This window comes from Trichoderma ghanense (genome assembly GCF_004382785.1).
Source record: "Trichoderma ghanense strain CCMA-1212 chromosome Unknown scaffold_1, whole genome shotgun sequence".
Taxonomy (NCBI): domain Eukaryota; kingdom Fungi; phylum Ascomycota; class Sordariomycetes; order Hypocreales; family Hypocreaceae; genus Trichoderma; species Trichoderma ghanense.
The window spans coordinates 2,350,066-2,374,705 of record NW_027395664.1 but is presented as its reverse complement, the minus strand read 5'-3'; the positions used below and the strand labels follow the sequence as shown (position 1 = coordinate 2,374,705).

The window sequence follows — 24,640 nt, the reverse complement described above, 5'->3', positions numbered from 1 at the left end:
AGCCACATGAGGAATAAGAAAAAAAAAGGGGGGCGAACCAGCACCTAGCTCGTCACTTCCTTTGGCCACCCGCATTGAAACCTCCCGGCTGCTTTTTGTGTGTCTTTTTTTTCTTCTCCTTTCCCATCTTCTTCTTTTTTTTTTTTCAAAAGTCTACGCAGGTCGGTGGCTCAAGCGGTCGTAGAGCTTGCTGTGAAACCTCGGGCTCATGGGCGCCCGGAAGATGCGCGAGCGGAAGCCGCCCCCGGGATGATGCATCGGGGCCTTGCGGAGCGCCGTGCGGGAGCTGTCGCGAGTCGCCTAGGCCTCGCCGGGACGGATCTCACGGCCGGAGGCCACGGCGGTGCTGCCGCCGGGCTTGGATGCTGGGACGTTGTTCCACGACAAGTAGGTGTGGTCGCCGAGTTTTCTGATAGTCGACATGTCAGCAGGAGGAGAAAGGAAGAGGGGGGAGGGGGCGTGTAGAATGGTCGAGTGGACGGGCATATATCAAACATACCTTGGCTTGATGAGATGGGAGGCGAGGAAGATGACGCCGAGGACGATGCAGAGGCCGGCAACGACAATGTAGGCGATGCCCAGGAAGTTGTTGCGACCGCCCACAACGGTACGGGTGGTGATGATGATGGACTTGGTGCCCCTGTATTCGGTGGTGGGGAAAACTGTCATGTCACGGTTAGCACGACGGCTTTGCGCGGACATCTGGGGCGCAGTCAACATATATCACATACAGTCATCAATGGCAATCTGGTAGCGTCCCTCAGCCATGGCTACGGTGTCATTGCGCTGGTAGAGCTTGCTGAATGTCGGCAAGCCGGCAGTGCGCATCCAGACCTGGAATGCCTCCCATGTCTTCAGGTTGGGCGGAGGGTTCTCCTTGGTATAGCCGTCGGGCCAGCGCTCACGCCAGTTGGGCGGCGGCACAATCTCGCTCAAGGATTGCGTCGTAGGGTTGTACAGCTCTCTGTCGCTGCTCCAGGCGATGTTGGTGTTGTTCTCCATCCGATATGTTCGCGTCTCGTTACCACGGCCTCCGGGAGGGTTCAGGAGCTCGGGGCTGGTATACGTGTCGTTGAACATGGAGTTGGCAATGAGGCCGCACGGGTAGTACGGTTTCTTAACACCGTCGACGGTCTCGCCATACAGAGGAGTGCATTTTCCACTATGGATGTCGCCATACGATCTGTTGTGTCCCTTGAGCTGATCAACGTCGAACGAGTCGGCGTAGCGGCGGTGGTTCTGGTAGAAGTTGGTGAGCTGGTAGTAAAACAGGACTGGCGGGCCCATGCTCTCGGGGATGTTGAATCGCAAATAGCATCGGTTGCCAGTCACGTTGACGCCCGGGTTGACTGTGATGTTGACGCCGGACTGCACGGCCCATTGCGCGTCAATCGACGAGTTGGAGCTCTTGAACGCAGTCTCTACGTCGCTGCCGCGCATGGGGCCGAAGCCCTTGTTGAAGTCGGGAGCATCGGTTCTGCAGTGGGTGTAATCCAGGCGAATCTCTTGCACCTGCGCGAGGTCCCAATCCATCAGCATCCGTGTGCAGCGACTCGAAGAAAGCAAACAGAAGAGTCTGAAAATACCTGGGTGCTGGCATATAGCAGCAGGCCGCCGATTGGAGCGAAAATGACGCCGATGGCGAAGAACAGCGGCAAGACTGTCTTTGGCGTAAGAATGGGTCTGCGAGGCTGTCAGCATGCGCGGACTCGGGCTTCTTGCGCCGTGGAGTGATCGAGGACACCCACTGCCAGGCTTTGAGTCGCTGTTGTCGAAAGGCCGTGTCTGTGATGGTCTCGTCGTCAGCACTCGCGCGTCTCTCCCAGGGGCGCATCCAGAGGCATCCTCCAGCACTCACTCGCAGGGCGGCGGCTCTTCTTCTTGTCCGGCTTGTTCGGGGCGGAATCGTGGGAGTCGATCGAGTCGGTATGACCGCCTCGCGGTGAGTCGGACATGACGGCGGGTTCGACGGGCGCAGCAGCAGCAGCGCGCGAGATTCGAGATGAGGCTGGGCGGCTACAGGACGATGGATGATGGAGGTTGTTCCAAGGGGTTTGAAAGGGCCTCGAAACACGGACAGTTCAGAGCGTTCATGGCTGTGGCTGGTGTGCGCATTACGAGTCTGCCAAGGCTGTGTGGAAACGTGGCGGTGCACGCTGCGTCAGCAGGATCCGGGCTTTCCATGCCCGTGAATCTGCGTGGAAGGTGATGGGACCGAGAAAAAGAGTTGTGGCGCAACTCGGCACATAACTCTAGGGTAGGTGCTGTATCAAACCGACTGGAATTGCGACGATGCGAGCGCCGACATGGTGTTTTCTGTCTCTCTTCCTCATTCATTTCATGGTGACGTGCATCGGCCAGCATTTGTCCGCACGATAAGCTAAAAGGTAGCCAAGTGTAGTTGAATCAATGATTAGTCATGTCCCATTCAAAGTGGTGGTTCGTTTATCGAGTTAGCATCGTGTAATTCGCCAAACAAGAGGACACAGACGGACGGTAAACCGCCAGAGTAATAAATCCAAGTATCGGACTACTCTTTACCCGGGTCTGGCTGCTCATATGTGATCAAAATTACTCAAGATGCTGGCTCATGATTCTCCCGACTGACAAGACGTCCAGTGCTCATTTCGCTGATGTCAACTTGCTAGTTAGTTCGATGTGCCGCAACTGATTTCCCATAAGGCGGAAAGAAAGGAGGCCAGGGATCAACGCCGCATGAAGTGGCAGCCAAATGCCCATCTCGCTTCTACCAGACAGCTGCACGCATCGTCGTGGAGCTCATTCACTGTCCTGATACTTCTGCCCTTAGTCGCCGTATATACTATATATACCATCTGCCTCCGGTATTCTAGAGGATCGAGCGACGAATCCTCATATAGAATGATGGAGCTATGAGCTGCAATATCGCGGCTGCTCATCTCTGACAGACCAGGTTCTGAAGTCCTAGAGGTAAAATTTTGATCAACGGCCCCTTGAAAGCAGAATCACGCTTCTCCTTCTCAGGCTTGATGTCACTGCTCCGACTTGCCAAGCACTAAGCGTGCAGGCGGACACTCCGGACGAGTGATTTTCATTGCGGCATCTCCATCAGCGGAATTAGATGCCACATGGGCCTTTCATGAGTGTGCGCAGCTGATCAACCGATGGAAGCTTTGCCGTCTTCCACGAGAGACGATCACTTGTCACGGCAGGCCGGGTATCGTTGGATCGGCTTTTCGCATATGCCTTACGAAGGAGCTGATGTCCCCTGTACTCCGTGATTGACATCCATTTGTTCAACCAACGCCCCAATGCAAGCGAACGATACGTGCATATCACCCGGAGCCTCTAGATTGTAGAGCCATCCCAGGACGACGGCGAGAGAGGAGGTAGCGACCGAACAACCTCCGATGCACTTGTCCAAGTTACTCGGCTTCCCTTCTCTGTCTTGTCGTCTGGAGAGCTGAAGCCAGTGGGCGCCATGCAGCTTCCAGTTTCATGGCTGGCTGCCTGCGGCTGCGAGACGCGCTTATGCGGCCCATTCGAGTAAAGCCGGGGACGAATCCAAGAGAGCAGGCTGTCATCGATACATGTGTTCGTATGCACATGCACCTCGCAAATCGTCCATATGAGCAGGGATATTCGGTTCGAGAGTTCCAACATTTGTCGTCCTTGGGACAGCCCATGGGCCAGTGGCATTCTGTACTTACTGTGCATCGACCCTCGCACTCGCTGAACAGGTACGCAATCAAGCAGTCCATCAGGCATCCGAGTAAGTCCTGAGTAAGCCGCGCACAGGCAAATCGGCGACGGACAAAGGGGCAGTCGGCCTATTGTCTCCAGTTCCTCCAGTGCTCGTGCTTCCGCAGAATCCTTCTGCACCGAATCCCGCACACAACGCTAATGCGGGCAGCTGTACGGAGTGCTGTACATACGAAGTAATGCCTGCCTCGTACCCCATGATGCGAGACCAGACATGGTCAAATCTGTTGGGAAAACGGTGGCAGCGATTCATCCCTGGAGACATCCGCGGGGACGGTATGCAAATAGCAGTAGCACACCACTAAACGTGAATGCCGCTTCGGCACGATGTATCCGAAGTGGCCAATTCCCACGCTCGACGTCAACAGGAAGGCTGACGACAGCGCCGAGCCCCGGAGGGAGGCGGATGCTCCGTTTGTAACTCGTCCCAACTCTGTAGGTACGTAATACTTGGTGAAAGCCTGTCATCAGGGCACATGTCGGACTTACGAAGAAGAGACTTCTGGAGGGCCAACGTAACTGTCGAACAAGTGGCATCGTCTCGCAAACGGGCTCTGAACCTCACCTCCCGTTGACTGGTCGAGGCCGCTCGTTTTTGAAACTCTGTGTCTGGTTTTGTCTTGACGCAAGAACGGTGTTTGATAGGCTGGATCTTAGCCGCCGCTCCTCCGCATCCTCCTGCAGAAGCACTTTCTGGGTACGAATTCCATTCATTGCCGGTTCGCGTGGCGCTGTTTGGGTTCCTGGGTCATCTTTTTCCACACGATTAAGTGGTATGTGGTTTCCCACGGCGCCTGTATCGTAGCGGGAGGAAGAAATGCTGCCGGCTGTTGCCAAGCGCCATGTATATACAAGCAGCTGCAGAATCAAGTCTGGCGGCTGTTCAGGACGCCAAGGGCCGAGGCTAAAAGCAAGCCGTGTGGTAGCCAAGGGCTGAGGACAGGGAATGTCCCAGCACGAGCTCGACTGACTCTGGAAGCATTAGCCTGTGGCTGTTATTTGTGCCTCACGCCTTTGCTGATGTTTGCCTTGATCTCATCTCACACCCTTCTTCACATTTAGAGTTCGCCGTCTTCAAGAAGTGGACAGTGCTTTTCTCGTGTAATCCGTAGCTTGTGGTCACTGGCGGTGGTCAGGATTCATCGGTTGACCGCCAAAGAAGAGATGGAGATGCAAGGGTGAGGCGTTGATGTCTTGGCCTGCGCTGTTGCGTGCAGGAGTGCCAACTCTCAACTGATTAACACGTATCGATTAGCCAGTATGTAGTACATATCGTTACCAAGTGACGAGGAAGGTGCGTTTCAGACGGAACGTGCACCTGCAGCATGTATCCAACCACACGTCATACTCCCGTTCTGGACACTGTGAAACATTCATTTGTTCCCCCGACTTCTTCCTTTATCCATCTGTCCGTCAAGTCTGCGATATCTGATGTGCTACAGGTGCAATTATAGACAAATTGGAAGAGACAAACAATTGACAAACAATCACAGAACAGCCTGCAAAGGTCCAGAATACCAGGCACACAACTCAGTACGAAATACGAAGTAGATCGCGCGACTGGCTTGGCTCTGTTTTCTCTGGTTGTTCGCTAACAAAAGAGCCAGAACTTTGTCTTTGTGCTTCTCGCCTGCCTACATTTGCCTACCTACACTGTACGAATTCTCAACTTTTCCATGCTGGCTGCATAACGAGGGTCTGTGAAGTACTTCATACTTCATCTACAATACATGCCCACCCACAAGAGAGAGGCGCAGCAAAATGGACTGACCTCCAAGTGCTTCCAACTCCCAAGGAGAGCCCCATCTGACGACCCCCTGCTTTGCCGCCCACACTTGGGAGACACAGATTTGGCAGGCCTGGATAGGTCAGGACGGGCTGGGTCTGACACCTGGGCTCAGCAGGGCCAGCGAAGTGTGCTGCGAAAGCGAGCTGCTCCGTACGAGCCACTAGGTGTCGCATCTGGCATCAGGCTGCGGTCCATGTATGACCTGTCTCGGAGGCTGCAACGCGGCAAAGAGGGCTTCCGTTGACGGGCTTCCCATCGACAGGGCGAAAACGTGTGTCCAGGCAGCCCCCACAGCAGAGGCTCGCTGGAACCTCGAATCTCCAGGCCAGCAACGGCACTACGGGAGCTCGCAGTACGATAGTTGCAGTCGTGGAGGAAGTTGGACGAATTCCGAGCCATCGGCGAGGGAGACGGCTGCCGGGGGGCTATGGACCGCTGGTAGCGCCGGGTCGTTCTCGTTGCGGTGCCATCAGCTGCCTCCGCGACAACAAAGTGCCCACTAACCGCCATAGTTCGATGCATCGCCTGCATGCATGCAGCGCCTGAGCTACGACCAATGCAATAACAGCACCCACGGCACAGACTGCTCTGTCCTTCGTCCACACCACATATAAAGCGGCAGACTAGGTGACCAGGCCGATGCTGCAAAGTATCTGTACCCGGGCCAGTCGCTAACTCGGCACCGGGGAGCACACTGGTTTGCTTTACAACCTCCACTGAGAGTAGCCGCCCTCATCTCGCTGAATTTCCCACACCCTAGACGCGGGCGGTTCGGCTCCTTGAACCTCAGTCAAAGCCATCCTTGCTGGGGGAGCCAATGCAAATGAAGGGATTCATTTGACTTTCCCCAAAGCCCTCGACGCCACCTTGGAACGATTAGATCTCACCGAGACCTTTAAGAGTAACCTTGCCCCCCCGCCGATATTTCCGTGACGCCTGCAGACTGGCCTCCCTTAACCTTGGCTGCTTGGCTCTACATATACCCAGGCAGCATACACGCATTCCCAGCGGGGCAGCTCACTCACCCGCCACCGAACTCTCTGGACTCCCTCTTACAAGGCCACGCGCCTCTGCTGTCATTCGGCTATCTACGCCCGTCAGGCCCATCAGTGGCCATTCTATAATATCCTTCTCCCTCTTCTTCTTCTTCTTCCTCATTCTCCTTCTTTCTTTCTTGAATTGTCTCCATATCAAAGAGACACTGCTGAGGACTCCATTTCTTTCCCGTTTCCGCCTTATTATTTCCGATCGACGCATCTAGCCTCGGCTTGTTTCTCACCATGGCTTCTCAACCGACATCTCGTAAGCCCCGTGTGAGCCGGGATACTGGTTTCCCGGAGCCATTTGATCAATGTGAGCAGACCACACCTTTGCCACGCCGCCGTCTCTCATCTTCAGTGGAAATTTGGCTAACTCTTCCTTTTCCTCCTTCAAGTCAGCAACACTACTCTCCCTCACCCAGACGCCGACCTCTCACCAAACGCTTGTATAACACACGACGACCTGGTTGGCGACTATGCTCTCAAGAGAAAACGAATGTCGTTCTTGTCCCGAAACAAGAACAGGCGAACCCTCACCCATGGAAGCCTTTGCGCCCAAAGCGGTCTCGTCAACAGTGTCATGTCCCTGTCGCTATCCCGCTCCAGCAGCAGCAGCCTTCAAGTCGGTGAAGCAGCCCCTAGGTTGACGAGTCCTTCAACAGCCAGCTTCCAATCCAAATGCGGCAGCGAGAGCGCAGAATCGACCAAGAAAGATGACGAGACACCGCCGTCCTCGCCCGATAGCATAGGCCACAGCCCACAGAAGTCGCATCGGTTCAGCAAGTGGAGGCGCTCTCGAGGTGAAGACCGGGATTGAACCACTGGCCACATACATACCGCCTCTTTACATATCGTCGACGGCATACACCGTACATTTCCTTGCTTTCTTTGGACACTGGATGCGCAAAGGGAAAGGGGACAAAAAGACTGGAATGAATTTACGACTCTCCTTTGTTACCTGGCTTAAACAATTGTTTCGTCCTTCTAATCTATAGGCGACGGAGTTATGGGGCGGGGCTTGGGATTGAAAATTGGGAATAGGGCAGCAACAGATGGATGACAAGGCTTTTCTCTTGAAATCATGCGCATTGCTGCTGGTTGAAACCTTCAAAGAGAGGGAGTCTGTCTTTAACTCGGCAACGAGCATACAATGGCCTGGGATCTGGATCTACTTTTTGAAACTACGACATGCAGACTGAGAAGTGTAGTAGTAGATGTGTTTATAAAGCTGAATACAGTGGCTAGTATTGAACAATCACGACCAGCAAGCCTTCATGATGAAACATTTGCCATGTTTCTCGATTGCAATCTCAATTCTCAGGAACTGAATCATAAGAGCCACTATGAAAAGGCGCATTGCGCTTCAACTCGGCTGCGGAGCTCCATCTTCCGTCTCCTTTCCCCTGAATGACACGGATGGCATGAACGTCTCCTCTCCACTCTAGCTGCCCCGGTAGGTGGTGTAGCTGTACGGACTCAGCAGCAGCGGAACGTGATAATGCTGCCCCTGATCGACCCGGAAGACGACCGTCGCCTCCGGGAAGAAGGTCTGGTCCTCGCCAAAATAGCCGGCGGTGTCGAAGCGCAGGGTCCAGCGCGAGGGCCCCTGGACGGCGCCGAGGACGTCCTCGAGGGTGTAGATGGGGACCTCTCCGGAGTCCGTCTCGGAGCTGTAGGGCAGCCAGACAGTGATGCGGCCGTCGTCGTTTGTGAGGGACTCGAAGGTCTTGAGGGCGTTGTGGGCGTTGTGGCTGGAGGGGGCGGCTCCGGAGGCGGAGGAGGAGGAGGAGGAGGAGACGGGGGCGGGACCCTCGAGGCGGACGCGGAGGCCCTTTGCGGGGCGGCCGGCGGTGGTGTCGAGGACGTGGCAGGTGATGCGGTCTTTGCTGGCCATGATGGGATGTTTTATGGGGTTTTGGGGTGAGTTTGTTTGAGAGGTGGTGAAGGGTAGGTAGTGAGAGAGGAGATGTGTGAGATGGTGGGGTAAAGGCCGATAAACAAGATGCTGCTTCTGTCGATGCGAGATGCCGGTTCTATAGTGTAGATGAGGATCGAAGCTTGAGGAGGAACAGAAAAGAGAAGCGCCCATAAGAGGGAGGGATCTTTGCTTCTTTATATGCACTCGGCCGTCTGCCGTCTGTAGCAAGGACCTGCGCCTTTCGTTCCCCAGGCTGTGCGTGATTGTGGGATGAGTTCAAACAGCACAGCTCAATACAGACAGGATTCACCAAAGGCCGGGTGCAGTTCAAGTGTTTAGTGTAGGACTTAGAGCTGGTGTTTTTAGGTATAGCGGGCATCCAATCAGTGCGAGCCACGCTGTGCGCCGGCTGCCGTTGGTGGAGGTGGCCGCCTGTCGAGTTGCTTCTGTTCTGAGCCTGGATCTGGATTATTGGTTCGGCGGGCTGTGATGGGTTTCACGTTTGGTGAGCGTTCATTGCTTGATTTGATTGCTTGATTCGGTCGCAGCCAGGCCGGGACTTGACGAGATGCAAAGCCAACGTCGCATGCTACCTTTTGACAAGGCTGTTATCAAATGTCGTCACATCCCTGGGTATGTGCTTCTATATAAAAGCAACGCTCAACTTATAGCATCAATCCGCCCCCCAAAATAAAGCCTGTGGCCTCCCACCACCTGGCCGGCATCGGCTGTCGCCCTCTATTCTGTCCGCCGTTGCCCCTCCATCGGCCGTCGCATTTTGTTTTCTTTCGCCTTCCAAACGCCTCGAACCGCTCTTATCCGCCCCCTTCTTGCGCGTGCCTTTAGCTCTGTAGCCTTGCAAGTTATCGTCTGCGTCACTGCCAGCCTCGCCTCCTTCTCTCCTGCCTTCCCTGCGACTTCTTTTTTTTCACTTTCCTCTTTTTCAAACCAGCTTATCTAATCTTTTCTTCGTCTATTCTGATACTCACTCGCTTTTCTCTTCTTCCCTTCTCTCCTCCGTCCCAGACCCTTCGCATCACCCCGCAATCTACCTACCTACATACAGCCACAATGGCCGCCGTCATCGACGACGACGCCCTCGAGCCGTCCCTCCAGTCGCTCCTCGACCAGCGCTCCCTCCGCTGGATCTTCGTCGGCGGCAAGGGCGGCGTCGGCAAGACGACCACCTCGTGCTCCCTGGCCATCCAGCTGGCCAAGGTCCGCCGCTCCGTCCTGCTCATCAGCACCGATCCCGCGCACAACCTGTCCGATGCCTTCAACCAAAAGTTCGGCAAGGAGGCCCGCCTCATCAACGGCTTCGACAACCTGAGCGCCATGGAGATTGATCCCAATGGCAGCATGCAGGACCTGCTGGCTGGGCAGGGCGAGAACGCGGAAGATCTGAATGCCATGGGCGGGGGGATTGGCGGCATGATGCAGGACCTTGCCTTTGCTGTACGTTTACTCTCCAGCAGAATGCTATCAATCTGTTACGGGCTCAGCTAATCGTTACTGTCATGTCGCAGATTCCCGGTATCGACGAGGCCATGTCCTTTGCCGAGGTCCTCAAGCAGGTCAAGTCCCTCTCGTACGAAACCATCATCTTTGACACCGCCCCCACGGGCCACACCCTCCGCTTCCTGCAGTTCCCCTCGGTCCTCGAAAAGGCCTTGGCCAAGGTCTCCCAGCTCTCGTCCCAGTACGGCCCGCTGCTCAACGGCTTTCTCGGCTCCAGCGGCGCCCTGCCCAACGGCCAGAACCTCAACGAGATGATGGAGAAGCTCGAGTCGCTGCGCGGCACAATTTCAGAGGTCAACGCCCAATTTAAGGACGCGGAGCTCACCACCTTTGTGTGCGTCTGCATCGCCGAGTTCCTCAGCCTGTACGAGACGGAGCGCATGATCCAGGAGCTGGCCAACTACGGCATCGACACGCACAGCATCGTTGTCAACCAGCTGCTGTTTCCCAAGAAGGGGAGCGATTGCGAGCAGTGCAATGCCCGGCGGAAGATGCAGCGCAAGTACCTCGATCAGTACGAGGAGCTGTACGCCGAGGACTTCAACGTCGTCAAGATGCCGCTGCTGGTGGAGGAGGTGCGAGGAAAGGAGAAGCTGGAGAAGTTTAGCGAGATGCTGGTGAAACCATATGTTCCGCCGCAGTGACGGTGAAGAGGGGAGGGGATGCGGTTGGCTGTGGGGAGAGGCAAAATACACAAGAGTAAAAAATTCATAAAATTCGAGACGATATACGGAGTAAGAGTCATGCTGTATGGGATCTGTATGTGTCTAGATGCTTTCCGGGATAGATTTGTACAAATAAGAAGCCTCGGTGGTGTTTCTACTAGGTGGTTGTGCTCTCTCACACGACTATGAAGAGACATCATGCCAATATTAGAACAAAGTCATTCACTAGACCAGATAAAAAGGCACATGTTGATGGATATTCGTTTCTTCAATTGGAGCTTGCTATACTGCCCCCGACCTATCCTACCGAAACAAATCCGTATAAGGCGCTTTCATCACGCCTCAACTAAACCATCCACCCCTCCCACCCTTCAATTCAAATCGCCAAATTGCAAGCAGGGTAGAAAAAAAAAAAACTGTCTGCTGATCCCCCTCACCCTCTCTCTCTCTCTCTCTCTCTCTCTCTCTCTGAGAAACAGTAAACAAACAAGACCTCCGCTCTCTCTCTCTCTCTCTCTCTCTCTCTCTCTAGGGAACACCGATATATTGAAAACCAAGTGCGAATACCGGTACCAAGAAATGGCATGGGTAAAAAGTATTGAAGCGTTGTGAAAGATAGGGGGGACGGGAACGCCTATTCAATCAAAGCCCAGCTGGGTGAGCAGCCCTGTTGCTAAAGAGGAAACTGCGCAATATGTCCTCCATGTCGTGTCCATTGTATGTTTTGTGTTGTGTGTCTGCCAGCTGTTTTCTGTGGTTTGTGAGGGTATGTGTATTTATGTGTGTGTGTGTGTGGGTGGGTGTATGCGTGAAGGGGGTCGTTCGTGGGAAGCCAACAAAGGGGGAGAAGGCCTGGACAGCTGAATGCATGTCGCCGTAGATATCATGGATAATCCAGACAGACTCTTCATTCTGCCTTTCCGCACTCAAAGCTCGCGGTAGTCGCTTGGCCGTACTCTGCGTTGCTTGTTCTGGTGTCGATGAGGGTTGACGGGTTTCCGGAAATAGGCATCCTCTTCGCCGCCGCCGCCGCCGCCGCCCTGAGAAAAGTTGCCGCCGTTCTGGTAGCCGTTCATCACGCCTCCGGCCATGCCGCCGCCCATCCTGCCCATGCCGTTCATGTTGTTGTTCATGCCACCCATGTTGTTCATACCCCAGTTGCCGTTGACGCCGCCGCCGCCGCCGCCCATGTTGTTCATGCCGTTCATGCCGTTCATGTTGCTCATGTTGTTCATACCGTAGCCGCCGTTCATGTTTCCGTAGCCTCCGCTCATGTTGTTGAAGCCTTGCATGCCCATCATGGGCATATTCATCATGGGCATGCCCATCCCCATCCCCATGTTCATACCCATGTTCATGCCCATGCCGCCCATGCCGCCCATTCCACCCATGCCGGGCATGCCCATCATGTTTGGCATCATGCCCATGCCTCCGTTGAACATCATGTTGTTCATACCCATGTTGGGCATGTTGGGCATCATGTTGCCGTTGGCCATGTTGTGGGACTGTTGGTTCTGCATCGCGCGGGGGCCCTTGGGTATCTTGGGATTCTCCAGGAAATCCTCGGCGGGCCTCTTCTTTGAAGTGACAATCTCTGCCTTGACAACTTCGACCTTGCCATCTGCGGTCAGAGTGCCAGAGACGAGGCTTTTCGCCTCGGTTGAGGGGGACTTGGATGTCGAAGCAGCCCGTTCTGTAGCAGCAGCCGGCGTCTCGGACTTCTCCCTTGGGGATTCGATGCTGGTAGGTAGCAGCGCCTTGCCCTCGGCGGCATCTCCCCCTTCGTCTTCCTTCTTCTCTGCATCTTTGGCTGAGTCGTTCTCCGCGTTTCCCGCACCTCCTTCCGAGGTGTCCTTGGGTGAAGACGGAGGCGTCGCCTTGGCAGCTTCCTTCTCCTTAATGTACTCCTGAATCTTCTTTGACGCCTCCTCGTCTGGCTGAAGATCATCGATTAGCACGCCTTCGGTCTGACAGGCAGGGCAGACGAAGTCGCTTTCGATGAGTGCATTGGTTATGCAGTCATTGCAAAACGTCTTCTGGCAGCACGGGGTTTTCATTGGCTCTATGAACATCTTCTTGTCAATCGAACACTCGAGCCCACGCTCCCGCACTTCCTTGTCCTCCGCCTGCGCAGTCTTGGCAGCGGCGGACGAGGACTTGGCCTTGGCCTGGAACTGCTCCCAAGATGCCTTGTCTGGTTCAGCAATGACAAAGTCTCCCTCGGCGTTGACCATGATTCCCGAGGGCCGCTTGGTGTCATCACCTTCTGACTGAGCTAAGATGACAGACTTATCCACCTTTTGCAGAAACGAACGGGGGATACCGGTGGTACGCTTGACGCGAGGTCGGTTGTCGAAGTCAGGGTCATCGTTGGTCGGGCACAGTTGGATCCAGTGGCCCTTGTTTCCGCACCGGTAGCAAATGTAGCCGTTGGGAGGATCATGGTCCGGAACATTTGCTGGCCGCTTGGAGCCAGGCTTGAAAGGAACTGGTGCTTGGCTATTTTGAATGAAGTGGTTAGCGACTATGCCAGATGAAGATGGGGAACATCATAGGCGTCAACTTACTGAGACAGCTCTTCCTGCTGGGCTGACCACTGCTCCGTTTGGGCAGCAAACATGGCGGCCATGCGGTCTTCCTCCGTCATGGCATCGTTCATCTGGCTGAAGGCATTCGTGCTCGGCTTGGAGGCCGACACTTTCGACGACTGCTCCTTGCGGCCGGCATTCTTCGCCGCCACGGGCATTTTCCCAGAGACATATCGCGCAGCTCGGCCGGCTCCAGGCTTAATAGCCGGCTGTCGCCGGGCGATTACTGTCGTGGATCTGGGGACAATCGTTGTATCGTCATCATATTCTAATCTCGAGTCAGTAACTGATCACTCACGGTGATGCAAGGGATAGGCTTTGTTCGTTGAGATCTCACCTTCACTGTTGTCGTCTGTGTAAATAAACAGGTCGAAATCCGTGCCATCGCCCAGCCCGCTCTTGTTGATGATTTCACGCTTGAGCTCAAAGACTGAGATACCTGTGCCGTCAAACTCCACTCTCGTGGGCTCCTTCTGCGACTTGAACTTGAAGAACACTGAAGAAGACATTGTTGCTGTTGAGGAGGGTGACTCTTTTCCTCCTCGTTTCGGTTACGGGTAACAAAAGCAGTAAAGAGGAAGAGTTGTAAAGGTGTGAGGACGTCAAGACTCGTCAACGGCAAGCCCGAAGTGGTTATATAGGTATCTGTGAAGTAAATACGTCGGAAGACCTCAGTCGTAGAACAATGACTAAGTGAGTATTGATTTTCTTGCTGCTAGAACCTTTTTTCTTTTTTTTCTTTTTTCCTCTTCTCTTCTGCTCTTTGTGTGTGCACCTCCGTGCTGTTTCAACTCAAGCTGAACTCAAAATAATCAATTCTGATTGTAATTGGAAGAAAAGAGAACAGAGACAATAGGGCAAAATGGGTATTGTGAATAATGGAGTACAAGCGGCCAAAGCCAGAAGGAAAGACAACCCTAGAGTTCCCCCTCACTTCCTGATCACCATGATAGACCAGCCTATGCACCAGCAGATAAACAGCCCTTTGTTAGCCGTCTCCGGAACCTCCGTGAGACAGACTGAGAGAAACTCCAAGAAAACGGAAGCAAGCGAGGATGGAACAATGAGATGTAATCAGCAAGTCGATGGTCGGCGGCCGATGGAATACGAGAGACGCTTCGTGGGCGACGTCGCCAAACGGCTTGGTTACGAGTGCCGATTCACTAGAGGCTGAGATTCACAGCGATCGCACAAAGCGAGGCCGCGAGGGCTTTCAGAGCTGCCGAAATCGCTGCTCAGCGTGTCAAGAATCGATGCACAGATGGCGAGCAGTTTCCTGTCCGCAAATCGTCGATGGATCGGTGATGGCTTCGATGGCGGACGCTGGAGTCGGTGATGTGTACAGGGAGAAGTGAGGAGAAAAAAAAACAAGCGGAGGACGGGGACTGCTTAAGGCCATTATTAATGGGACGCGTTACTGTACGGTATTGATAACGAGCCGGGGCCGCTTTTCGTCCCAACGGCGTTCGCCAGTGACGGCAAAACCTTTCTCCGGGACGCACCGCTCACGTGCTCAGGCGCCGTGTTTGAAAGGCAACTGCAGCCACCAAAGGCGATTGGGAGCGACGGAACCTTGAACGATAAGGTAAGGGAGACTTGAGAGGTACTTTTGTCCCGGGACGGCTTTTCAGTCTCCGCTCACGCACACCGGGCTCCGTCCACGATGGGCCAGCCTTCGGAGCAAGTACCGCTATGGTACCCCGTCCCGTTGCAGCACCTTGATCGTTCGCACCTGCCGCTGGTAACCGGCTTGTCAGAAAAAAAGTTCCCCTCCAATCTGCCCCGCCGCGTGAAGCTTCTGCAGCAGGTGCGACTTGCTGGAACTTCGCGCTGAAGGAGGGCAGTTTGAGGTAGGGCGACATGCCCCGCACCGTTCTTTCTTCATGACTTCTCTGCGCTGCTCGCGACAAATCTGGACGAGAATCAAGCCCTTCTCTCCATTCTCTCCTTTTGCTCTCCAATCTCCTCAGATCCCTCGATTTGCGTCCCGGCCGTATCTCACCGACTCGATCCGTGCTCACCAAGCAAGAAAGATGGCGCCTCAACTCGACAGCTTTTTCAGCCAGGTCGACAGCTCTGCTGACCACTTCATCGAGCGTCTACGCAAGGCTGTGGCTATTCCTTCCATCTCGGCCGAAGATGCCCGCCGTCCCGATGTTGTTCGCATGGGCCACTTCTTGGCCGACGAGCTGAAGGCTCTGGGTGCCGAGGTTGAGCTGCGCCCGCTCGGCAAGCAGCCTCACAAGGAGCACCTCGATCTGCCTCCCGTTGTCCTCGGACGATATGGCAACGACAAGAACAAGCGAACGATCCTCGTGTACGGACACTACGATGTTCAGCCTGCCGAGAAGAGCGACGGATGGGCAACCGAGCCGTTCGAGCTCACGGTCGACGACAAGGGCCGCATGTTCGGTCGCGGTTCGACCGACGACAAGGGTCCCGTCCTGGGCTGGCTCAACGCCATCGAGGCCCACCAGAAGGCTGGTGTCGAGTTCCCCGTCAACCTCCTGATGTGCTTTGAGGGCATGGAGGAGTACGGCTCTGAGGGTCTGGACGATCTGATCAAGGCCGAGGCCAAGAAGTTCTTCGCCGATGCTGATGCCGTCTGCATTTCGGACAACTACTGGCTGGGAACGGAGAAGCCCTGCTTGACCTACGGTCTCCGCGGCTGCAACTACTACTCTGTCGAGGTCTCTGGCCCTGGTGCCGACCTGCACAGCGGTGTGTTCGGTGGACAGGCTCACGAGCCCATGACCGACCTTGTCCAGATCCTGTCATCTCTTGTTGACTCCAAGGGCAAGATCTTGATTCCCGGCATCGCGGAGCAGGTCGCCCCTGTCACTCCGGAGGAGGAGAAGCTCTACGACAGCATTGCCTTCACCATGGAGAACCTGCACGAGTCTCTGGGCAGCACCACCACCATCCACGAGGAGACGAAGCCCACTCTGATGGCTCGCTGGAGATACCCCTCGCTGTCACTGCACGGTATCGAGGGTGCCTTCTCTGCACCTGGTGCCAAGACGGTCATCCCCGCCAAGGTCATTGGCAAGTTCTCCATTCGAACTGTCCCCAACATGGACATTGACACGACCAACGCCGTCGTCTACAAGTATGTCGAGGAGCAGTTTGCCAAGCTTGGCAGCAAGAACACCATGAAGGTGTATGCCCAGCACACCGGCAAGTGGTGGGTTGCCTCACCAAAGCACTGGAACTTTTCCGCCGCTGCCAAGGCTGTTAACCGCGTCTGGGGGGTTGACCCCGACTTTACTCGAGAGGGTGGAAGGTGAGTTACAATTCCATTTCTCATTCGTTCCGCAAGCCGTCGCCTCTGCTTTAGCCATCGAATGCTAATGTCATTCTGCAGTATCCCCGTCACCCTCACCTTTGAAGAGGCCACTGGCAAGAACGTCCTGCTGCTGCCCATGGGAAGCTCAACGGACGGCGCCCACTCCATCAACGAGAAGCTTGACAAGCGCAACTACATTGAGGGCATCAAGCTGCTGGGTGCTTACCTGCACTACGTCGCCGAGGAGCCCCAGAACTAGCTGGACACAATAAGTAAATGGATACATAAATTGAAGCGTTTGAAGCATCGGCACCGTTTTATATGTAAATGAGCTTTAACCCCATGCTAGAAGGCTGGATTCGTGTGAATTTCTGTCAGCTCACTATCCTTGGTCTGCTACGAGGTGCAATCAGGCAGTCCCATCCTGGGCTTGAGTCATGCCTCCTCCAAGGCTCGTCTTATTGACGAAGCCCATGAAAAGAGCATTTGCCCGTATCATCCAACCCATCACTTCAATACCATACCGTAGATGGATGTTTACGAGCACCCTGAACAGCACGATCGAGTCGCTCAGGCCCTCGAATTATTCCCCATCACCACCGTGACCCTTCCCCACCCGTGCGTCTGACGGCTCGTCCGGCTGTTCTAGCGGCCCAACTTAGCGGCATCTGGGCCCCAAGTGACACGAGGAAATGGATCGGTTGGAGGCCAAAGTTGCAGAGCCAGCGACAAAGTCCCGGCGCTGCAGCCCGCCGCTAATCACTAACGGGGCATCTTGACGCCCCATGACCCTTGAATCGGGCGGCCCAAGGGAGCTCGAGCAGTTAGGCTGAGATGTCATTTGGAATTGCTCTACCTATCTGATGAAGTGCTATATGTACGAGTGAGCTATATATGGAAGTTTGGCGGCAATATTTTAGATGTAATGTCAATCTTAGTAAATGGTCGTCGATATGGCAGTAAACAGCTCTGGAGAGGGCAGACGACACCCCGACCCCCAATGCCATACAGGAACCGACGTATGATGCTGAGAGCTGTGTATCACCTGGTAGTGCCGCTTGTTCATCGGGCGCAAACGAAAGGATTTAAGACGTCGGGTGCCCGTATGCGGGGTTATCTGGGTGATCAATCATAGCACCATACGTAGTCTTATCACTTTTGTAGGTAAACGGCGATATTACAGTTCGAGATGGTAAGGCGGTGTCGGCTGTTGGGGTCAAGCCACCGGGAACATCAAGGTTTCAAGCACCTCATTTCTGGGCCGAAGTTTGTTTCTATTCTCAGACAATCTCCCTTTTCTTTTCTATCGCCTCTCGCTGCTGAGCATCTCCTCTTTGGTAATCTTCTCCGTCCTTCTGGTGATTTGGAGAACCCAGCACTGCCAGTGCATGGCGAGCTTGATCTGGGGCGCCTTCACTCTCAGCAACGACGACACGCCCGCCATGGTGCGCGAGAGCGGCATCTCGGCTACTAAGCCCATCTTCCCCAGCTACCTCCTCCCCAGCTTCAAGTTTGCTCTCTCCGGCCGTCGCCGCCACTCTGCGTCGTCCACATCCTCGACAGCATCCACGTGCTCGGAGTCGTCCAGCGTCTCATCAGCAGTGACCACGCCGGCTGGCTCTCCTCCAGATAACAGCGATTCTGCCTTCGACGCACTGAAGAACAAGGCATCGCCGGGCCGACGGCTCTCTCGGACGGCGGCGGATACGCTGCGCTGTTCAAGCTGCTCGACGGACATTGCATTTACGTCGCAGATTGTTTCCAAGGGATTCACCGGTCGCTATGGCCGTGCCTATCTTATTTCGCCGGCCACGCCAACAGGACTGTCGTGGTCATCGGCGGTGACGGCGCCTACGCTGCTGAACATACGGATCGGCAAGGACGAGAATAGGCAGCTCGTCACGGGGTGGCACGTCGTGGCGGACATTTGCTGCGGGATATGCTCGCGCAAGCTGGGATGGAAGTACGTGGACGCCAAGGAGGAGTCACAAAAGTACAAGGTGGGCAAGTTTATCTTGGAGACGGAGCGGGTGGTGACACATCGGAGCTGGGAGGACGTGCCTCTTTCCGAGGGCCGGGAGGCCGCATATGGGATGGAGGGGGGAGGGGAAGATGAAGAAGAAGAAGGGGGCGAGGGGGAAGAGGAGGTTGAGTTTGATTCTTCGGATGAGGAGGAGTGCGAAGCTATTTTTGCTGGGGTTTGGGATGCGAAGACGGCTGCTAGGCGGAGGATTCGCTTGGGGAAGTGAATGGCTGGCTTGATGGCAATTGATGAGGCTGCTGATATGTTTATGAGATACCATTTTGCTGCGACACTTCCGAAGGGGAGAGACTACCCAAACAACAGTTGCGTCTTCTTCTTCTTTCTTCCTTGTTCAAGCTTTAACCGATGATTTAATGATAGTCCATCAGTTACAGGGATGTACGGCCGATTCGAGCCTTGGCTTGTTGATTTCTTCCATGAGTAACACGATTACTTGCTTCGATACCGTGAAATCGGCGCATGCCTTGTCGGTGCAACATAATGAATCCGTCCAAGTCTAGAGGTGGTATTGACGATATCCAGATTCAGCCCTCCATTTCATAGACCGCAGCCTCCTTCGTAGCTGTACGCCAGCCATCTGGTTCATGGTACTTTGCCATACTTTGGGCATCCGACATCGCGAGGAGTGCAACCGACGCACACGTCTGAGCTGACAAGCCACGCTTATTCCTCCTACAGACGCCTATCTGTACGACGCGCAGCCGGTGTGTAGCAGACATGTATGTAGGCCAATGTGGCATGAGTCTGCCTGATAACCAAAATTTTGGCAGCAAACACTGTCCCAGTTTATCTGTCCAGAGGGATATCGCCAGAATGCAAGGGGGTTGATGGCTGATGAGCCGTACCGGAGGTGAAGTGAGGTAAGGCAGGTAAGACAGGTAAGCTCATAGTGTCAGTGAGGCGTGGACAATCCTTCCGCGCGTGCCCTCGCTTTCATCTATCAACGTGAAGTAGACGGTACATGCAAGGATCCAGGTCACTTGATGCTTTTTTCAAGCTGCCTCCCCCCCTTCATCTCCCATCTGGTCTAGAATCCTTGTGGATGGATGGGGGAACGCACACCGGCTTCAAGCCCCTGAGCGGGATGATACGCGCCTCGTACGAGCACTGAGATGGTGTTGAGGGAGGTGCCTGGAAGTTGTCTGCTAATCATGTTTTGTACAGATTCTCATAGCATTCCGTGCCTGCCCAGTGCATTCTAGAGTTATGTCTTTGGCTACCTTGTCTGTTGTCGTGATGCTACAATCGGTGGAGCTGTCTAGCGGGTTCAACTCCAGCCGTGAAAGGCATTTTACGGAGCCGTATGGTGTCACCGGTGGGCATCAATGACTTGCAGGTGCCCGTATGTACAGCGCTGCACCACCCAAACCTGTACTGCACTGGTCGGGTATGGACATCCGGAACAGCAGCGCTTGGATGGGATGTTACAGTACCTAATACTCGTGCGCAATATCATCACCGTTGACGGGCTGTAATTGCTAATAGAGGAGGGGGGACCCTTTGGGGGGAACCACTGCGAGCCCTGCCAGATTCCTGTTGGACTCCAACGAAAGGGGGACAGGGGTCGACAGCAGCAACTCCAGCCGTCAAGCCCCGTAGGAACCGAAACGTGGGGGGAGTTTCCAGCGGAAGCCATTGGAAGCTGGCCCCAGTTAATCCGGCGGCTTCCATTTGCTGGCTGGCCAGAGCCGCAGTGCGTCATATCGTCACTTTGTGCAGATGACTGCATTTTTTTTCCTTTTTCTCGTCTGAGGTATCTCTTATTTTCTTTAGTAGTACCTTATTAGGCCAAAGCCATGAGTACCTAAGCCAGCACTGCTGTAATAAGAGTGGGCAGTGGACTTTAAATGTCTGAGCAGGTGCCACAGCGGGGTGGGCGGTGAACGAATTGTGTCGAGCAGCCCAAACAGCTCGAACCCACAGCTGCGTAACTGGTTTGACGTTGACGTGTTGATGCAACCGCATCCTCTGCCCTTCTGCCTCTGCCTCTCCCCTCCGTCGATCGTCTGTCCCGACTTCTCTCAACACGCCCTCTTTGTATCATTATTACCACGGCCGTCTCTCGCCAGTACCTACAGCTACCTACCAGCCTCGCCCAGCTGCCGCCCTGCCGCCTCGTACCGGTACGTCGCTGCGTCGCCTCCCTGGGCCAGATTCCGAGCCCCGCAGGGTCCATGCATCCCGTCGCCGTGGCCATCCATGCCAGTCCATGCCGTGCCATGCCCTGCTAGGCGGCAAGATGGTGGTCATGGCGAATCAGGGTGGTGACGGAGGGCGGACGAGCTGGCCGTTGAAATGGGAGCTCGCCCACGCTCGTGACCCCCCTGATGCCGGCCCTGCGTATCCTGTACTTTGCATTCCTGCTCCTCCAGCCATTTGCTGACCTGCCCACTACTACAGACCGGCCATCGGTATCACCTCCAGAGCCCTCGACGTTATCTATCACGCCCCCCCGAGATTGTTGGACGAGAGCTGGCTGCGTTGTCCCCGGGCCCTCCTTCTACTGGTCCATCACGACACCCACCATCATCGCCGCCGCAACTGATAATTGATACCCCTCCGACAGCTTCGGTCATCGCAGCCGATTCGAGAGGCGTCCGATACATCCATACTTCGACACAAGCGACAAATTGATACATCCCGCATCCCAGATGCAAGGCACGTCGAACCACCGCGCTCGCGGTTCTGACGACTACGGGGTCTACGACGATGCAAAGACGTACTATGCGTCCGAGGAGCGGCACAGCAACCGCTATGGCGTTCGGACCCGAACCTACTCCCAGGTGGGTGCCAATGGCGGAAATCGAGGCAACTTTGCTGGGACTGAGAGTACTAACGCAAAATGCTACAGAACAGCTTGGTGAAGCAGCTGGAGAGGATGGGAGCCTCGGAGCCGTTCCGGCGCGGAAGTCACGGTAAGTCGTCTCGTCCTCGTCCCTGAATCTCGTCCAAATGGTGGGAAACATGTTCTTACCCTTTGCCCTACAGATGAGAGCACCATGGATCAGGGTCGCCGGTTCCTCGTCAATGTGGATGCTACCTTGGAAATCCTCAAGAACCAGGAGGACACGGATGGAAACATGCAGATTACGATTGAGGACAATGGCCCCAAGGTCATTTCTCTCCGAACGGCTGCCTCGGCTGGCCACAACCGCTTCGAGGTCCGAGGGACGTACATGCTGTCGAACCTTTTGCAGGAGTTGACGTTGGCCAAAGAGTATGGCCGGAAGCAGATCATCCTTGATGAAGGCCGCTTGAATGAGAACCCTGTGGACCGCTTGTCCCGCTTGATCCGCGATCACTTCTGGGATGGCCTGACGAGGCGAATCGACGCATCTAGCATTGAGGTCGCTGCTCGTGATCCCAAGGACTGGACAGACGACCCTCGCCCGAGAATCTACGTGCCCCTCGGCGCTCCCGAGCAGTACGAGTACTATCAGAAGGTTGCTGCGGACAGGCCAGAGCTCCGCCTCGACGTCCAGCAACTTCCGGAGAAGATCACGGTGGAACTGATCCGAGACCTGAACGACAAGCCCGGTTTGCTGGCCGTCGCCGTTGAGAAGGTGGAGGAGGACGACGGGAAGGGCAACAAGACGACCACCTTGAAGGGTCTTCCCTTTGTCGTTCCCGGCGGCCGTTTCAACGAACTCTACGGTTGGGACAGTTACATGGAGTCTCTCGGCTTGCTGATCCACGAGAGGGTTGACCTGGCCAAATCCATGGTGCTCAACTTTTGCTTCTGTATCGAGCACTATGGCAAGATCCTCAACGCCACCCGGTCTTACTATCTTGCCCGATCTCAGCCGCCCTTCCTGACGGACATGGCGCTTCGAGTGTACGAGAAGATCAAGCATGAGCCGGATTCCAAGGAGTTCCTGAGACGAGCGATTCTCGCAGCCATCAAGGAATACCACAGCGTCTGGACCAGCGAGCCTCGATTGGATCCGGTGACGGGACTTTCGAGGTACCGACCCGACGGTCTGGGAGTGCCCCCGGAAACGGAAGCCACGCACTTCGTCCACATCTTGGAGCCCTACATCAAGAAGCACAAGATGGAATTCAAGGAATTCGTTCGAGCCTACAACTATGGCGAGATCAAGGAGCCCGAGCTGGACGAGTACTTTTTGCATGACCGTGCAGTCCGCGAATCCGGCCACGACACGTCCTACCGCCTCGAGGGTGTCTGTGCCAATCTCGCCACGATCGACCTCAACTCTCTACTGTTCAAGTACGAGACTGACATCGGACGAACCATCCGAAGCCTCTTTGGCGACAAGCTCGTCATCCCGGCCGAGTTCTGCGCGGGCACGCCCTATCAGCCCGGCGAATCCGTGTCTTCGGCGGTCTGGGATCGGCGTGCCAAGCGGAGAAAGCTGACAATAGACAAGCTGATGTGGAACGAGGAAGAGGGCATGTTCTTTGACTACGATACGGTCAAGAAGGAGAGGTGCACCTATGAGAGTGCCACGACTTTCTGGGCTCTCTGGGCCGGACTCGCCTCGCCCAAGCAGGCTGCCGATCTGGTAAAGAAAGGCCTGCCTAAACTCGAAATGTTCGGAGGTCTGGTAGCTGGCACGGAGAAGTCTCGAGGCGAGCTTGGGCTGGACCGCCCCAACCGGCAATGGGATTACCCCTATGGCTGGGCGCCTCAGCAGATGCTGGCCTGGACTGGCCTCCTCCGCTACAGCTTCACCGAGGAAGCCGAACGCCTCGCCTACAAGTGGCTCTTCATGATCACCAAGGCGTTTGTCGACTTCAACGGAGTGGTGGTGGAGAAGTACGACGTTACGCGGCCCATTGATCCTCACCGTGTCGATGCCGAGTATGGAAACCAAGGCCTTGATTTCAAGGGCGTCGCGAAAGAAGGGTGAGTCCTACCGCCTCTTGTCGCCGGGGGGGATGTGATTCCGAGATCATGCTAACGCGAATGTGTGATAGATTTGGATGGGTCAATGCCAGTTACGTTTATGGTCTTCAGATTGTGAACGCGCACATGCGACGAGCGCTGGGAACCCTTACCCCATACGAAACGTTTGTCAAGGCCATTGAGCTGAACAATGAACGAGCCATGGCCAATTTGACCCTGTAATGATGTCTTTTGACTGCGGAACCCGATTGTCGAAGCGGTGGCCGTCCCGAGGCATTGCACCGCCAGGGGTGAAATGCGGAATGAAGAAAACCTAGCCTGAGGGGACGGGCAAGTCGAACTAGAAAGGCTGTGAAAAGCAATTTTTGCAACTCATTGACCGACTGGGACGCAATTAAGAAAGTAAAACAGAAAGCAAGCAATAAAACAGTGTTGTTTGGGGCGGTTTGGTTCGATTCGGTACGGTTTGGTTCGATTCGGTAGATGAGCTTTAATGTAGTCGAGTATCTCTTGAATAGAGGCTGATTTGCTGTGTGAGGCAGCGAGTGCCTGGGATGCAGCTGTTTGGGTTGCATTCAGGTGCAATTCCATGTGATCCAAGACTGGCTCTCCGTGGTGGTAGATTGGCAAGGCTGGATGACCGGACGGGAGTTGTTGGGTTTGCGTCAACTCGACGAGAAGGATTCGGGAGTCATGCTGTTTATTGCACACCTTAGGCTGTCAGAGTTGGGCCCGGGATACCGCGGCTGATTGATCTACCGAGCCGATTCAGTCCGTGCCTTCTGGAGAAGCTTCATGTGTATGTCGTGATGAGAACATCCGGCCGAACGAGAGTGCATCTGATGTTGATGAGCGCAATGGATCTATTGTGTAAAGTCAATGAAGGTATGGGACATTCTTCTCTTGAACACATATGAACAATCACTTCAATACAATCTGCCAAATTGGGATTGAATATTCATCTACGCGACTACAGCTCTTAGCTGAGAGCCATGTCTCACTGATGACTCCTTGTGCTCTCGACATGCTACTTGTAGATGCGTCACTTCACATGCCAGAGTCGAGAGTTCCGGTGGGCCGTCCGTTCGGGTGGGGAAGGAGTGGATTGGCTGGCGAATTGCCGATTTGAGCGTGAGGAAAGTTGTGGGGGGAGGAAGGAGGGCAATGTCGCCACTCCTGAAAGC

General features: G+C 54.9%; 8 protein-coding genes across 8 annotated transcripts; 5 read left to right on the top strand and 3 right to left on the bottom strand.

The window, feature by feature from the left end:
* Positions 1-300: 300 nt before the first annotated feature.
* CCMA1212_002176 (uncharacterized protein) lies at positions 301-2,016 on the bottom strand (the record flags this gene model as incomplete). The annotated part of the gene is made up of 6 exons (XM_073699570.1): positions 1,859-2,016; positions 1,749-1,785; positions 1,587-1,683; positions 732-1,512; positions 500-662; positions 301-409 (listed from the first exon to the last, which is right to left on the bottom strand). Exons 1-6 carry the CDS (start codon positions 1,953-1,955, stop codon positions 301-303), a joined length of 1,284 nt encoding a protein of 427 aa, XP_073562247.1. The 5' UTR covers positions 1,956-2,016.
* Positions 2,017-6,810: 4,794 nt separating this feature from the next.
* Positions 6,811-7,387, top strand: CCMA1212_002175 (uncharacterized protein; the record flags this gene model as incomplete). Its single annotated transcript, XM_073699569.1, has 2 exons — positions 6,811-6,883; positions 6,966-7,387. The coding sequence occupies 2 exons, from the start codon at positions 6,811-6,813 to the stop codon at positions 7,385-7,387; spliced, it is 495 nt and encodes a 164-aa protein (XP_073562249.1).
* Positions 7,388-8,011: 624 nt separating this feature from the next.
* On the bottom strand, positions 8,012-8,464 carry CCMA1212_002174 (uncharacterized protein; the record flags this gene model as incomplete). The annotated part of the gene is made up of 1 exon (XM_073699568.1): positions 8,012-8,464. The coding sequence occupies one exon, from the start codon at positions 8,462-8,464 to the stop codon at positions 8,012-8,014; it is 453 nt and encodes a 150-aa protein (XP_073562716.1).
* A 1,095-nt stretch (positions 8,465-9,559) lies between these two features.
* On the top strand, positions 9,560-10,650 carry CCMA1212_002173 (ATPase get3; the record flags this gene model as incomplete). The annotated part of the gene is made up of 2 exons (XM_073699567.1): positions 9,560-9,943; positions 10,015-10,650. 2 exons carry the CDS (start codon positions 9,560-9,562, stop codon positions 10,648-10,650), a joined length of 1,020 nt encoding a protein of 339 aa, XP_073562244.1.
* Positions 10,651-11,597: 947 nt separating this feature from the next.
* Positions 11,598-13,768, bottom strand: CCMA1212_002172 (uncharacterized protein; the record flags this gene model as incomplete). Its single annotated transcript, XM_073699566.1, has 3 exons — positions 11,598-13,170; positions 13,239-13,527; positions 13,597-13,768. 3 exons carry the CDS (start codon positions 13,766-13,768, stop codon positions 11,598-11,600), a joined length of 2,034 nt encoding a protein of 677 aa, XP_073562243.1.
* Positions 13,769-15,142: 1,374 nt separating this feature from the next.
* Positions 15,143-16,804, top strand: CCMA1212_002171 (Cys-Gly metallodipeptidase dug1; the record flags this gene model as incomplete). Its single annotated transcript, XM_073699565.1, has 2 exons — positions 15,143-16,542; positions 16,624-16,804. The coding sequence occupies 2 exons, from the start codon at positions 15,143-15,145 to the stop codon at positions 16,802-16,804; spliced, it is 1,581 nt and encodes a 526-aa protein (XP_073562246.1).
* Positions 16,805-17,933: 1,129 nt separating this feature from the next.
* On the top strand, positions 17,934-18,794 carry CCMA1212_002170 (Putative yippee-like protein; the record flags this gene model as incomplete). Its single annotated transcript, XM_073699564.1, has 1 exon — positions 17,934-18,794. One exon carries the CDS (start codon positions 17,934-17,936, stop codon positions 18,792-18,794), a length of 861 nt encoding a protein of 286 aa, XP_073562245.1.
* A 1,648-nt stretch (positions 18,795-20,442) lies between these two features.
* Positions 20,443-23,678, top strand: CCMA1212_002169 (Neutral trehalase; the record flags this gene model as incomplete). The annotated part of the gene is given in 7 exon segments (XM_073699563.1): positions 20,443-20,657; positions 20,668-20,936; positions 20,990-21,184; positions 21,241-21,372; positions 21,441-21,504; positions 21,578-23,456; positions 23,528-23,678. Coding segments are annotated over 7 exon segments (2,904 nt in total), but the record flags the coding sequence as incomplete, so codon positions are not given.
* Between the last annotated feature and the right edge of the window lie 962 nt (positions 23,679-24,640).